The sequence below is a fragment of the Dinoponera quadriceps genome, unplaced genomic scaffold (assembly GCF_001313825.1).
Source record: "Dinoponera quadriceps isolate SergipeBrazil2010 unplaced genomic scaffold, ASM131382v1 scaffold458, whole genome shotgun sequence".
In the NCBI taxonomy this organism is placed as follows: Eukaryota; Metazoa; Arthropoda; class Insecta; order Hymenoptera; family Formicidae; genus Dinoponera; species Dinoponera quadriceps.
The window spans coordinates 1,619,199-1,633,984 of record NW_014554796.1 but is presented as its reverse complement, the minus strand read 5'-3'; the positions used below and the strand labels follow the sequence as shown (position 1 = coordinate 1,633,984).

Here is a 14,786-nt window from a genome sequence, read left to right as displayed (position 1 = left end):
ATCATTAAATCCCTCCCCGTAAAGTATACAGGCTTTGAATGATATCCAGTCGGGTGAGCGACTGTGCAACATCGAGGCCCATGAGTGACCGACAGTTGTCGCTGGTAGTCTCACGGCCGCCTTCGACAGCATTCGCATTCTCGGCACGGTAAACAAGTCGACGAATTAATTCGCCCCGCCGCGATTTTTCAGACGGGTGGACGTAAATGTGAAGGTTACGTGACGCTTCGCGATAATAATGCGTGAAATAACTGCAACGCACAGCGGCCAGGCTGAATGATGACGAGCGATGACGCGTATCGGCGTACCGGCGGATCGAAATAATGCGAGGTACGTAACGTGTATGCGCGATCAATAAATTATTCGGCGCAGGGGAAATTCGCGCTCGGAAGGAACGAGCGAACGTTCGCCGCGAGATGAGATCAAACTCACGCTAATTGATCGCCGAGAGTGATTTTCGCGCGTTCCGGCGCCGCCGATGACATTCGGTTTATTTATCAAGGTGTCGAAAAATGTGGCGGGAGGTGTACGTCACGGGATTCACCTGAATTTTGACAGAAGTCGAAGTGGGATTTGACATATTCACAGTCTGCGCTCTCACCGTTTGACATCGAACGCGTCTGATTTCTGTAATTTATCTTCGGGTTTTTCGCAAGTACGTTAAACGAATCCACGACATTAGCAGGTTCCGCCTGATTTTAGCGACGCGATGTCCAGGTTATTGCGTTGAGTAATATTCATGAGCGCATATTGAACTCGACACCGTCGCAGAACGTGATCTCTGCGTCGAGTTCTGACATAAGAAGAGAATATTTGAGAATTGCGTAAATCCGAAGATGCATCGAAGAGCAGCATCATTCTTTGAATTAGATAATTAGGTAACTAGGTTAATTAGGTGTGCAAATCTGATAGAATTATAATCTATGTGTATGTTGTATCTCATGGTATCCGAAGGTAGACAAGTATGAAATAGTAAACATGCCTCATGGCTGGAGGCAGGAGCGACGGGAAGCAAAGTGGAAATTTAGACAAAACGCACCAGTGGCATTGCCACCATCGTCTTGATCTCTCTGCAAAGCCCGGACTACTTTCGAGTGATGGATTCAAGAAGCAAAAGAGCGCGGAATACCATTGCACCATTGTCAAAAATATCAGCTTATTGCAAGACAACATACTGAGGTAAGACGAGATTATACAATGTATTTCTTTTCTTAACAAATATCAACATATATTTTTGCATCGTTGAGCGTCACGAAGTATATCTACCTGATATAATTGAGATTTTAAGGATATGTTATATAAATTGTAGTGTTAGTGTATCACTGTGTGAAATGGTATCAAGTAAGAATAAGTATGTGATGTAAATATCTAGTCGATATTTCTCAGAAGATTCTTGAAATTATTCCATGTATATCTTCCGAATTTAATCAATCGTTGCACAATTTTGTCTTTTGCATTTCTTGCAATCGTGTAGATGTAATCTCTCTCTACCTGTTTTACATATGTATAAAGCAAACCTGACCCTGTATATCTGAAAAGAAAATATTGCACCGAAACGTAAGGGGGCAATGCAAGACTGAAGGAGAATCTTTTATTGTAGAATATTTACGGATTCCTTGCATTGTGATCTTAATATTATACATGGTTATGAAGTAATACGAGCAAACCAGTGTATTGTTAGGACAAGATCACCACACTTGTATGAAGTTCTCAAGCCTTATTTTGTTTATACTAACAAAACGGTCCATTGCATTCTTGACAAAGTCGGACTTTTTCGTCAGATTGAAGGCTTCGTAAGGTATTGCCACATCGTTATCACATGTATAGAAGCAGTAATTATTGGGAACACACAAATACCTCCGTTATCCACGTCTGTCTGCATGCGTTTTCACCTGACACGACTTAGTATTATATTCTTTCAAAGGTGATGCTATTAAAAATATACAATTCTCTGCATGTTTCCGGCATTTATATAAGTTATATTTGTAACCGACAAAACGACTGATTGATTTGCATGAAATTGTACATTTCCATGCCCCAATTCTCTTCAAAAACAAGCAAGAAATACTTGGAATGATCTCTCATCCTTGAGAAATGGAACATTGCTTTTATTTTCTCCTCTCTTTACATGTATAAATCGATTGTTTTTACAATTTTACATATAAAAATATATTATCATCATTTTTGAAATTATATATATAAAATAAGTCACATCTTGGGAAAGCGACTACATACCTAGAACCTAATTATGGTAACTATAAAATTCCTTCTATCCCAAATATTTTTTGTGAAAAACACTTCTCCTTGCCTTTAAATGTAAGAATTATTTAGATAACCATTTTAGGTGATTTATCCTACATATTTACAAATACACCGTCATTTAGGGTCATCAACTAGGATAGAATTGTACAATATATGTGCAATATAAAAGCGATCTTTGCAATGAACCCTATATAATGTGATATGTTTTGTTGACATCTGCATATGATGGTGCACTGATGATAAATATAGGTGTGCAAATTTGATTGTGACGCACAAAACTTTCCGAGTCATTATAAGCATGCTAAACTCTCCACTTTACCACCTGTCAGAATTCGATATCAAAGTTAAGACTTCTGGTTTCTCGCTGTAGCTCTATTAGATTATGTAGGTATCTAATATTGTTATACAGATACCACAAGCGAATTTACAACTGCAGTTGTATCAAAATGGACACATTGTTATAGTTATTTCACATTTATTCAATTCGGTTACTTGCTGTTGGTCTTATACGTTTCCTCACCAATTGCAGGCTTCTGTATAGTAATCTGGATTTTACTCGAGAGGAGCAACTGTTGGTGGAAATTATTCTGAACGCAAGTTACGAGTGTCATTTTTTAAATGAATCCAACACCAACATTACATCTCACACCGATGAAAGGTTAGATCTGCAATTGCTTACTTTGTCATGTTCTTGTTTCTGTTGTTTTTTACCTTACAATGTTGCGTATTTTCTGTTCTTCCCACCATTTGTTTCGTATCTGGAGAAATTTGAACATGAGTCATTTTAATGATTTAAACTATTAAGACACTCAAGTGAGAGCGAAACTACTTTTTCCACAACACAGATATTATTATTTATATTTTATAAATTGTGTGTGTTATAGAATATGTGAGAAATGTTTAACGTCGAGTTGTGACGTGCATCAGCATCTACAGGAGGTGAGGGAATACGTTGTAGCGGATGCGACCACCATTTCGCCAGAAATGGCTGATTCCGGTCTGGAGACGGGTTCGATAAGTCCGCACGAGAATACGACGTCTGAAAACTTCAGCACGGACCTGGAGGTAACACAAGCGTACGCCTCTATTAACGACGACAATCCGGATCATCGGTTACGCCATGAGCGAGCGTATAACAAGGAGGGCGACTGTAAGAAGCCTCAGATGGACGATGAGCACTGTGAGTCACTTAACAACGGCGATTATCGCGGGGACGGCGTAACTCAATCCGAGTCGAGCAGCCATAGCGTGACGTATTCATCCTTGGAGGCGGAACATCAGCCTGTGAACCCCTCGGAGAATGCTCAGAAAGTGAAGCTGAACGCCGAAGAAATCTTTCAGTATGAGAGCCGAGTGTTGAGCGAACCGTTTTATGAATCGGACTGCGCCAGCGACGAGAACGAGTCTTTCGAATTCATCGAGTCTGTCCCCTCGGTGAGCGGCGATTGCGAACAGACTGACGTCGAGTGTAAATCCAATCAGAAGGTGCAGTCCGATGCCGCAGAGTCGGCGAGTAAAACGGAATTCGAGCGTGCTCGTCCCGCTGACGCGGCCAGTCAGAGCAATTCCTCCACGAGTGGCTATTACTTCATCGATGCGTCCACCTTGAACGACGAGGTGGTGGATATCGTGCCTACGAACGTAACGAAGAATCACTATCAATGCAACAACTACGCCGCCAGCAAGCCGCCGTCGCACTTCGCTTCGTTTTTCTCGGATTACATGACGAGCAACAAATCGAGCAGCGCCGTGGAGGAGCAGCCGTGCAAATTCACGCCGCTTAAGGCACCGGCTTTGCAGAGCGGCCACGAACGAGTGGCGGAGTTCGAACGGGAGCTGAAACTCACCGAGTGTCTGCACCCGCTTCCGGAGTTGCGCAAAGTGAAGCGAGCGGATTCCGCGTCGGAGGAGAAAGTCACGAGCAGACCGGCGGACAAGGAATCGCTGGCCGTGGAGATCAAGGAAACGGACAGCGGGGAGAGCGCGCATCCGTCCCCGTGTCCCGACAACAACACGAAGATCAGCAACGAGCGGAGCGTTGGCGAGAAAACGGAGGGCGATGTCGCGGCGGCAAACGAGGACAGGCGGCCGTCGCTCATCAGAAGGAACACATTCGAGCTTGACTCCAACGACGAGAAGTTGTCCGTTCTTAGGCAGGAGTACGAGCGCCGGCAGGGTAGTCTGGTTTTCCAAAGCTCCATTCCGCAGTACTCGGGCCACCGCGTGGACGGGGACTCGCTTTCCGACACCGTAGTTCCTCCGGTCACCGAGCCGTCGTCGATCAGCTACGCGTCCACTGTACAGATCGCCGCCAATACTCAGTACCCGGTATCTTATTTATCGTTAGACAATTGTAAATTCGATCGGCCGCGAGGAGAGGGCTACCTGCCGGACAACCTCGACAGATCGTGCGTCGTGTACCCCGTGACGAAGAGCGCCAGCGACAAGTCCATCGTGGACTATGGCGCGGACTCGGATGACGCGTCCAATCGTTGCAGCAGTAGCCTGCCGATCACCCTGGACTCCATCTTGGAGAAGGATAACGATCGGGCGGAGTCGGTGAAGAGAAAGAAACGCGACGAGGCCACCCCGATCATCTCCGGCGGCGTCAGCACTTCGGATTACTCCAAGCCGACGGACAGTCCCACCGTGCGCCGCAAGACAGAGTCCACGCCGATCGTGTCGGGTGGCTCGGTGATCATGAACAAGCCTGAGATCAAGGCGAAGCCCGCCCGAATGTCTTCCTCCATGACCGCCTGGGTGGTCGACATGAGCGACTGCAGCAAGGCCGAGTCCAAGAATCGCGCCAACCCACGTAACATGTCGCAGAGCTTCTCCACTTCCGAGTGCGTGAAGAAGCCCGCGCGGAGAGCCAATAATAACAACGAGAAGCATCACTGTAGCTTAGGTTTCTTCGTCAACCTAAAGGACGTCTGCGACGTCGAGCCAGCTGGGAGCGATCGTTCTTCGACTGAGGGGAAGAAGGAGCAGAACAGCAAGCCCGAGCATAGCAGCTGTAGCAAGCCCTACTGCGAATTTTACGTCGACATTTCAGAGGACGGGAGCAACGGCGCGAAAGCCAAGCCGTCCGAGGCGCGCGCGAAGAACGGCAGCGCTTCCGTCGAAGGCGTCGAGAAGAAGAACATCTTCTCGATGTTCATCGACCTGAACGACACGAGCGAGACGAGCAGCGGAGACGCTGTCGTTCCAACGCGAAGCCTCTCGACGATCCCCAGCAAAGCGGACGACAGCAGCTCGAAGGACAATAGCAGCGCCACCGGCGTAGACAACCAGTCGCCGCAGGAGCAGAAGAAAGAGAAGCCCGGCCCGGTCTTCATGTTTATCGAGTCCGATTCCCCTGTGGTGAGAAGGCGGACCTTGTCCACGTCGCGGCCGGCGTTCAAGCGACACTCGTGGAACGTGGACAAGACGCAGCCGGCGAGCAACGGTTGCGTGGCGAAGGAGCTGATGTTCAGGAGGGAACACAAGCGCGCGCACAGCATATCGATAGACAATCGCGGCGACTCCAGCCGGTCCCAGGCAAAGACGAGCTCGTCCAGCCACTCGTTGAGCGACGCCGCCAAGGCGGAGTCCTACAAGAATTGCAAAACCTTGTTGCAGGAGCGCGAGCACAACGCCAACAACATGGACACGTCGACCGAGGACGTGTTCGAGTTCGACGTGAGGGACACCCCGCCTAACTCTCACGTGGAGATCGAGAGCGAGGAGCTCCGCGCCAGCGTCGCGAACCGTCGCGAGTACAAGGAGATCATCGCCGGCCAGACCGAGAACCTGGAGGCGAAAGCGTACGACGACGAGTTCTCGGAGACGTCCGCCTGGGAGAAAACGTGCACGGAGAGCACGCAGAGCGCGCGGAAGAGCGAGACGTTCGACATCAGTAGCGGTAGCGGGCCTTCCCCCGACAGTGACAATCACGAGTACGAGTTGACCGATCTGCTGAACGGTGAGGTTCCAGTTGTCAACGAGAGACCGCAAATGGTCACCACGGGAGGCAGCAACAAGATATCGGAGACACGCAAGTCGTTGAACGAGACTATCAAGAAGATCGAATGCGAACTGAAAGAGCCGGAGTACAACGACTGCCGCGCGTCGAAGAAGGACGAGAAGATGCCCGGTCGTGGCTCGAAGAGCTTGCACCTGGACACCGACAGCAAGACGAGCTGCTCCAGCTTCGTGCGTCTGTCCGACTTGGACAAAACGCCGATCGTCAATCACGCGTCGGACGTGCTGACGGACGACAGAAGCTCGTATCGCATGAGCAGCAGTATCCCGGAGACATCGTGGATAGAGAGCAAGCTGGCGATGACGAGAAACAGCGGCCCGATCAGACCAGTGTCTAGGAAACTCGCGTCTGTCATGAGCACGTCTCTCCCGTCGAAGCAGAAGTCCCCGTTGGAGGATTTGACCGGCGACTGCGAGGGCGAAGGAATCATCTCGGAGTCCGATCTTAGCAGCATGCAGAGCAGCATGGGGCGTTCCGGCGCGGGTACGTACCGCTTAGTACTATGTATCTTCTTATAAAAATATGTTAATGTATCTATCAAAATAATTAAAATGTGAGATAAAGTGACATCGTTATATCAGAGAAATTTAAGTAGTTTGTTTTCCTTCTACAGGACGACGTTTTGTTTTCATGTTACGTGTTACGTTCTAGCGTTTATTTTAGCAGAGATCTCCATCGTAAAAATTTGATATCTTCTACGTCTCCGCACTAAGTTTGTGAATTTAATGGTTTGACATCCTGTATATTTTGTTAAATACCTGTGAATTTAGAAGGCAGCACGGAGGAGACTGAAACATCAAGTATAGCCGGCGCAAAGCCGTATAATAGATTGGGTGAGGATTTATTACGGATGTTCTTGGAAGAAATCAATCCGGATGTTACGATAGACGTAGCCGGCCGACACATAAGGGCACACAAATGTATATTGAGTTCTCGTTGCCAATACTTTGCCGCGATTCTGAGCGGCGGATGGATCGAGAGTGCGGGCAATGTTATTTCTCTACAAGGGTACGTGTCAACAATATCTGTAGCATAATCGAGAAGGAGAGGCGTCCTCTTGGTACGTCTTTTTTTTTATATGAAGAAAAAGGACCGAGAGACTTTAATTCATCGAGTATTGTACTTTTTAGACGACTAACTTGTGAATCTGCTTATAATTCTATTCCACAGATATTCCTACAATGCAGTTCATTTTGCATTATGTCATATCTACAGCGGAGAAAGTAATATACCAGATTCTATAAGTATCGTTGAATTAGCGACGTTGGCTGATATGTTGTGTTTAGAAGGTCTCAAAGAAGTTATAGAATACACGCTTAAGCTTAAATATTGTCATTTGTTTCACAAGGTGCGTGTGTAATATTATATTATATCCTGTAGAAATTTGATAAATAGATAACGTTCTTTTTATTAAAAAAATTAAGTTATTAAACGTTTGATAGGTATCTGCCTGAAGAAGTTTAAAATTGTAATGTCACTGTTATCTTTCAGCCTTGTCAGATATGTGCTGTTGGAGTGTTAGAGTGCATGCCGTTAGCGGCAGCGTATGGTCTGGATGAAGTGTATCGAAAATCACTGAGATGGGTTACGAAGCACTTCGTACGAATATGGCCGTGCAAGGCGTTCGCGACTCTTCCGAGAGAACTCATGGAGAAGTGTTATCGTCAACATATAGTGCACATGGTATGCATGTAGAAAAACTGTATATCAACTATAATGTCGATAAATATATACGTGCGAATCGCGTTGAATATCTCGTTTTATAGTAAGTTGCCACCCGAATTTCCATCGTCTATCGTGAAAATTTCTTTCTACGAAAATCTGAAAATTGACAAAACAGTCCAGCGTTTTCCAGCATTCTGCTAATTGCAATTCTTCTGTTCGTTCAGTCCACCGACAATGTACTTCAAACTATGATGGACTGCGACAAATTATTGGCGACCTTGCCCAATGTACGGTGGGCAGAGCCGGTGTTTCGGCTGGTGTCGAGATTGTTAGAGAAGTCGGTGAAATTCCTGTCGGACAACTTCGTGGGTGTCCTGGGGAATGAGAATTTCCAGTCACTCGGCCGCGAACTGACGTGGAACATCAGCCGCCTAGAGGATAATTTTCTAGCGGCTGTCGAACAATTGCCGCCCGAGCAAGCGTGCAAGAGTTACTCGAAGCTGAACAAAATGTTGATCGCGTCGCAAGCGGAAGATCTTCAAGATCGGATCAAGTGGGGACCGTTGTTCGTTGATTTCCTGCACAAACTCCAAGGTCGCGTGGAGAAGTGTCTGGTACGTGACGCAGCACATGCTGCAAGGACCACCACGTGGCTGAAGATGGATTTGGAGCTTCGCAGGAGGATACAAGAACTGGCATGCATCGTGATCTTGCCTAACGAGACCTCGAAGCGCCAATCTAGACCGTTGAATTTCTCAAAAGCAAGTATTACTTCTTTTAAAAAAAGCATCATCTTCTCCCTGCTGTATGTAGAGTCGGAAAGTGAAGTACTAAAATTAATTGCTTGACTTTTTTAACACTATTATCTCTAGCTTTTCCACAAAACTTTTTTCTGACAAAATCGTACTTTTTGTTTCTCCACATCGAAGGAGTCTCGTGTACCACCTAATCGCTCGACGATAAGTCGCAGTTTAGATTTAAAACGCTTCAAAATGGCGATCTCGGAACACAATGACAAAACCTTGAAGCAAACTAGTGCCCAAGCTCCAATGCCCAAACCAACGAAGAAGGTCCTATGTAAGCCGAAAACGGATCCGCTTGAGCGTAAAATGCAAGAGGATAAGCAAGTTACTAGCGAAACCATTAGACCAAAATCGTGGCCCAACAAGATAGAGGTAAGTCTTGCAAGCTCTAAGATATATATATATAAAAGTGTACCAGGTCAGGGTATCGTTTCACGAATGTATAATTTTTACTACGATAAAACTCTTGAGATTAGTGCACACAATTACAGGTGAAATCCAGGTATTTGGAACCGAGAAACAAGTCAGTTCCGAAGGAGAATGCACCTACGATGCATCACGATAAGATCAACGTGCCACCACGACGTAAGATTATGATCTCGTCGTCGGACTCGTCGCGCACTTCCAGTCCAGCGATGAAACGTGCGTCTGACAAGAAACCACTGGCCAAAATCAAGTTACCGGTGAAGAAAGACGTAAAGGCCCTCTCGTCGGATAGCCTGACGGAGGCAAACGCGGGTCGAACCGGCAACAAGAGAGATCTGATTAGCAAGAGCTGTGGTATTACGAGACCCGAGTCCCCAACTTTCAAACAGAAAGGCACCGAAATAGGCTTATCGGTCGACTCCTTGGAGACCAAGAGCAAGCCGATGACCACCACCAAGAAAAAGACCGCTAACAAGATGGACACTTCCATGTCTACCGATAGTCTTATGACGGAGATAACGGCGACTCCCAAGTCCATTGTGTCTAACAAACTGTCGCCTACGTTGACGAAAGTCGCGAGCAAGACGCAAGCTTACGATAGGTGAGATATAGGATAAATTTTTGTACTTATCGACCCTCGCAGGATGATGAAGCGCGGACTTACGTTAATCGTGTTAATCTTATTTACCGGTCTACAAACGGCAGGATGAAGAAAAATTCGCCGCCGACGCAGCAGAGAAGCCCATTAACAGTCACCAAGAGGACGCCGAGATCGCTGGAAAGCTCCACCGCCGCCAGTCGCAGCAGGGCCGCCGCCATCAGCGCGTATCACGGTTCACCGAGTTTGCGGAGGAGCTTGCTGGATGCTGCGAGGACGCCAGACGTTCCTAGCAAACCGGTGAACACGGTGACCCCCTTCAGGGCGCGGCAGATCGCGCAATCGAACGTTCTTCCCAATACGAGGAGAGAGAGGAAGGAGACGCAGAATTCGCAAAGTTCCGACAGCCCCAGCAAGAGATCCTCCCCGAAGTCCAGCGTTGCCAGTAAGACGAACAAATCGACAATCGTCACCAGCAAGAGAACGGTCAACGGTAAGATCGAGGACAAGGTGAAAAGGTGCCATAACGGCGAGACGCAGAAGCAACCCACAGTGGGCTCGAGATCAGGCACGTTTCTCAAGGATGAACCCACGATACTTAAGAAGGTAGATATTAAGTCGTCGCAGATCAATACTTAATGCTATTAATGGCTGGATAATCGAATTGGTAGGTATGCGCATTGTCGACGGGATATTTCTATCTATGTGCTCATACTGGGAAGTATCGCACATTATAAAAAACCTGTTGTCTAAGAGTATTAAATATATTATCGCCAGAGTGATTTCATTAACATGAAGAAGTCATTATATGAAATTTGTAAGATATTTAGTGAAATTATCTTGCATCGTGCGTCATGTTTATACAAATAATTCCAAGGGAAATTTTTTTTTTTTTTTTTTTTACAAAAGTGGCTACATAGTATTTCCTCTAATTAAGTTAACAATCATGATTTTTTCGTCATCGGTGTTTTATAACTTGTGTACTCCTGCATTGTCATGTTTTAATACATTCTCATTAATACGTTTAATGAATTTAACCTTAGTTAGCTACACTTATTTTCGAGACTTTAATTCGTCACACTTCGGTCCGTGAGACCGCTCGACTTTGTCGCCTTGTCATTTTCGTTCTAATTAGTATTTTTAAGCTTGTATTGTTGGAAATTGGGATATATAGAGTCCGAATAAGATGTTTATGATATCAGATCAAGAAGATTATTTGGGTTTAAACATTTTTATTTTTAATTTATTATTATAAAAAAAGAGTATTTTCAGAAATTCTCAAATGGTTTTGCAAAGAAAATAGTGTTCGCTCGTTCTAGTGGACACCTGATACTTCAAGGGAAAAATAGTACGCCACGTGAAAACTAGAAAACTAAAAACCGTTCAGCGGTCTATTGAACCGGAATATGGCGAGCTAGTGTTAATATACGTCGACAATATGCATTAAGTTTTTTTTTTTTATGTATACTTAATGAATGAGTATTGTGTGATGGAGGACTGTCGCTGGTAACTGCGAACGTGATAATTCCAATTGGGGAATCGTATTATATGTAAGATAGAAATATGTAATTCTAATTTAAAGATGCTTGGGATTATCGTTAAAGAAACATGGTCGAGCTGCATTTACTAGTTAAATTAGGAAATGTGTGCTATGATTATCTTTCGTGGCACTAAGAGCGACAATTCGAGTGATAGAGCAATTTTAACAACTTTTCAGTAAACAATTTTTCATACTTCCTGTTTATTTAATGATATAATAACGCAGGTTATAAAATCTCATTGGTGAATAATATACAGATTATCTTTGAAAAAAGAACATAAACATTACTTGTCAAATCTTCGTTCTTCGCGTAATTCGCACTCGATTTTTGCTCGAAAAAAATTCATTATTGGTTCTGAAGGAATCCAAATTTTTTAATTTTGTTTTTTGTCTGGTATTTTTAAGCATTTTTTTCTTCAGAAAAAAGTTTTAGTGATATTTGCGTTACACTCTATTCAAGTGATTGCACAATTAATTTTTGTGTTTTTATATACACAGACAGCTGAATCACAGGAGTTTTAACCTGTGTAAAAAATGAGAACAATAGTGCAGCAAAGGATTAGTAAACTAATTGGTATGGGGATATGAAATTACATGCAAAAACTGCATGATAATTCTACAAGAAATTTTCGAGGAAGAGTTTAGACAAGAACAGAGATTTGCGTGTGATGAGGTATCAAGTTGTACTTTTCTTGGATCACTCTGTATACTGCACAATTAGAATGTATGTGAGAAGTATGAAGAAGAAGTATGATCTTTGATTATGGACGGATATGTGCTTAAACAAAGAAACCTTTGACTACATATACACATTAATGTCTTGTAGTACTGCACATGCAGCATCTCGTAGTCCATAGATAAAAAAAAAAACGCGACCAATTACGCGATTTGTTTCGACAGTTCTTCCTTTGTACCACATATATACGCGCGCGCTATATCACTCCGAATTACTTTATAATAATCCGATATCAATTTTCATTAGATGCTGTTTAATTATTATTATTGATGTTGCCATTTTATCAACTAATTCTGATCGTAAGTAGGAAAACTGCAATTTACGTCGCTTGCAGTCGTTTATCGATAAATTGTGTATACACGTAACCGATGTATTTATTTATTAAATTTCTATCTCTATTTTGCAATGTACATTTTTATGCAATATTTGTATCTAGTCATTTATATATTTTAAATATTTACTTTTGTGTAATGTTAATAAATATATCAATATAATGTTAAATGTCTCAGTGTGATTTCAAATTTACCGTGCTCCTGGACAAGTTTTAACTGTTTTAAATAAGATGCATTCACTATAAATGTAATACATAAGAAAATTACATTGTATGTATACAAAAGAGAAATAATTCTTTATTTACTTAAGTAAATATATATTAAGTTAACGTACAACAATTATATCCAATATCAATAGAAAATTAAACATCCAACAATGTCCCCCTTGGTCTTGCACGTTTTGAATCAGTTTCAGAGGATGGCATAGTTTTCCGTTTATTCATGCCTTTTCTCTCCAATTGTTTTTCTATGATGCGTGCATTGTTTGCATATGAGTCAGCAACTTCTCTCTGAAATTAATGGCAAACATGGTAAGGATCATTTTTCAAAAAAGAAGATATAGATATAATTAAAATTACACAAGTTGAAATAATATTCAATGGAAGATATACTTTGCTTTCAAAACATAAAGTATTAATTTGAAAAATGTTTTATTGTAAATGTGATGTTACTTGTGTATGTGTTACACATCACATAATGTGACCAACTTACAGCTTCAATTTCATCTTCTTCCTCATCAATTGTAGATACAGTGACTGAACTGAACTTTCCCATGTTCTTAGTATGTTTTGTCACCATTATCTTTTTAGGCTTCTCAATAGCCACTTGATTATAAATATCTGTCATAGGACCTTCTCCAGAACTTTTTATCACAGAACCTTTAACTATAAATACTATATTTGCTGCTGGATCATGCTTGTAATACAGCAACAAGCCACATCTGCCGAGACATATAATTAATAAATATTCATTTCACAAATTTCCCATGAAATACTCGCCTGGTATTTATATGATATTTATAGATATTTATGCAAAATTATTAATTACTCTTGAAATGGTTAATGGAAAATATATGTATGTATAATTATCTAAAATATATATATGATACAATATAGTGATAAAAAATAGTTCGTACTTTTTACACTTCTGTCTATATTGCTTTTCGATTCCTTCTAGACGCTTAAGAAACACAAGTTCGTCTCGCTCTGAGGTCATTTTATGGGCATGTTTACTGCCATCAATAACTCTTGCTCCATCCTTCTTTCTTAGCGGTAACTTTTCAATGGCACAATCTATAAATTAAAATTCATAAAATTTATAAACATGCAAGTGTTTCATTGTTTCCTAACAGCCAAAGCGATATTAAGCGCATAATGTCGTATCTTATGCATCTCTTTTACCTGGTGTATAAACAATACTAACCTAAAATAAGTGTCATCTGTCCACACAAACAATAATATATATGCAATGGCTTTTCCTCACTATATTCTTCCTGATCTTTTGTATCAGAGCATATAATGCTCCTTGACACAACCTTCGGCATAATTTATTTAATAGTTTATTTAATGCCAATTTTAAAAGACAAGTCGCACAATACTAAACAAACCACTGTTGTGCTATTAGTTGCTCTTTCACTTCACTCATGTGTGACTTAATACTAACCTGATATGGGCTTAAGGCTTTATGTCTACGATGCTGGAAATCGGACAGAGATCTAATATTTATGTTGGTAGATATTTGAAAGGTACTAGGATTTCCAGTAATTTTTAGTAACTTTTATATCTGGCCAATAACAAACGAATATTGTCGAATGTTCTGATTGGCTATTGGATAGAGAATTTTAAGGGTCCCTAAATTTTTTTCTAGATACTCTAGAAATTCTCTATCTGACCGCCAATCGGCACATCAGCAATGCTTGCATAGATAATACCATCTTACGTCCATGATTGCGGTACTTTATATATCTAGTGACTTTACATCACCAACTTTTACCGACTGTAAAAACTTTTGCACGTAATAAGTTTTTAGTCACAACCGTAAATCCGTAAAAAATTGACTAATCACAGTTGATTATTTTTCGTTCGCAAGGAGAATAATCAACTATGATTGATGAATTTTGTTACGGATTTACAACTAGAAATTTCTCAAGTGCAAAAGCCTTTACGCATCGGTCACTTGATTTAAAGATGTAATTTCGTTTATTTGAATTGCCAATGTCTCTATCGATCAATCGAAACTGTGCACAAATTTTTGCACTACTTTCTTTACACTTAGTATAAAAGATTAATTTATTTACAAAACAAAAACTGTTCTTTAATGGAGACTCTCAGGTAAATGGGGACATATTAAAGTTTATCACAATGACATTCACAAAAATGCTTGCATAATATCTTTGTATTT

The 14,786-nt window shown here is 42.3% G+C and overlaps 2 protein-coding genes across 7 annotated transcripts; one reads left to right on the top strand and one right to left on the bottom strand.

Moving 5' to 3' along the window:
• Positions 1–109: 109 nt before the first annotated feature.
• LOC106741948 lies at positions 110–12,555 on the top strand. Of its 6 annotated transcripts, none has more exons than XM_014614416.1 (12): positions 110–330; positions 955–1,179; positions 2,792–2,920; positions 3,147–6,769; positions 7,057–7,294; positions 7,457–7,634; positions 7,778–7,969; positions 8,176–8,712; positions 8,881–9,126; positions 9,231–9,781; positions 9,886–10,384; positions 11,817–12,555. In XM_014614416.1, exons 2-12 carry the CDS (start codon positions 986–988, stop codon positions 11,838–11,840), a joined length of 6,411 nt encoding a protein of 2,136 aa, XP_014469902.1. In that variant the 5' UTR covers positions 110–330; positions 955–985; the 3' UTR covers positions 11,841–12,555. The 6 variants fall into 6 exon arrangements, with proteins under 6 accessions (XP_014469902.1, XP_014469899.1, XP_014469901.1 ...); XM_014614413.1 differs by adding an exon at positions 703–878 and having other exon boundaries at positions 9,886–12,555; XM_014614415.1 differs by having other exon boundaries at positions 959–1,179; positions 9,886–12,555.
• Positions 12,556–12,661: 106 nt separating this feature from the next.
• LOC106741950 (UPF0428 protein CXorf56 homolog) lies at positions 12,662–14,047 on the bottom strand. The gene is made up of 4 exons (XM_014614418.1): positions 13,809–14,047; positions 13,522–13,678; positions 13,098–13,326; positions 12,662–12,895 (listed from the first exon to the last, which is right to left on the bottom strand). The coding sequence occupies exons 1-4, from the start codon at positions 13,927–13,929 to the stop codon at positions 12,749–12,751; spliced, it is 654 nt and encodes a 217-aa protein (XP_014469904.1). The 5' UTR covers positions 13,930–14,047; the 3' UTR covers positions 12,662–12,748.
• Positions 14,048–14,786: the final 739 nt, after the last annotated feature.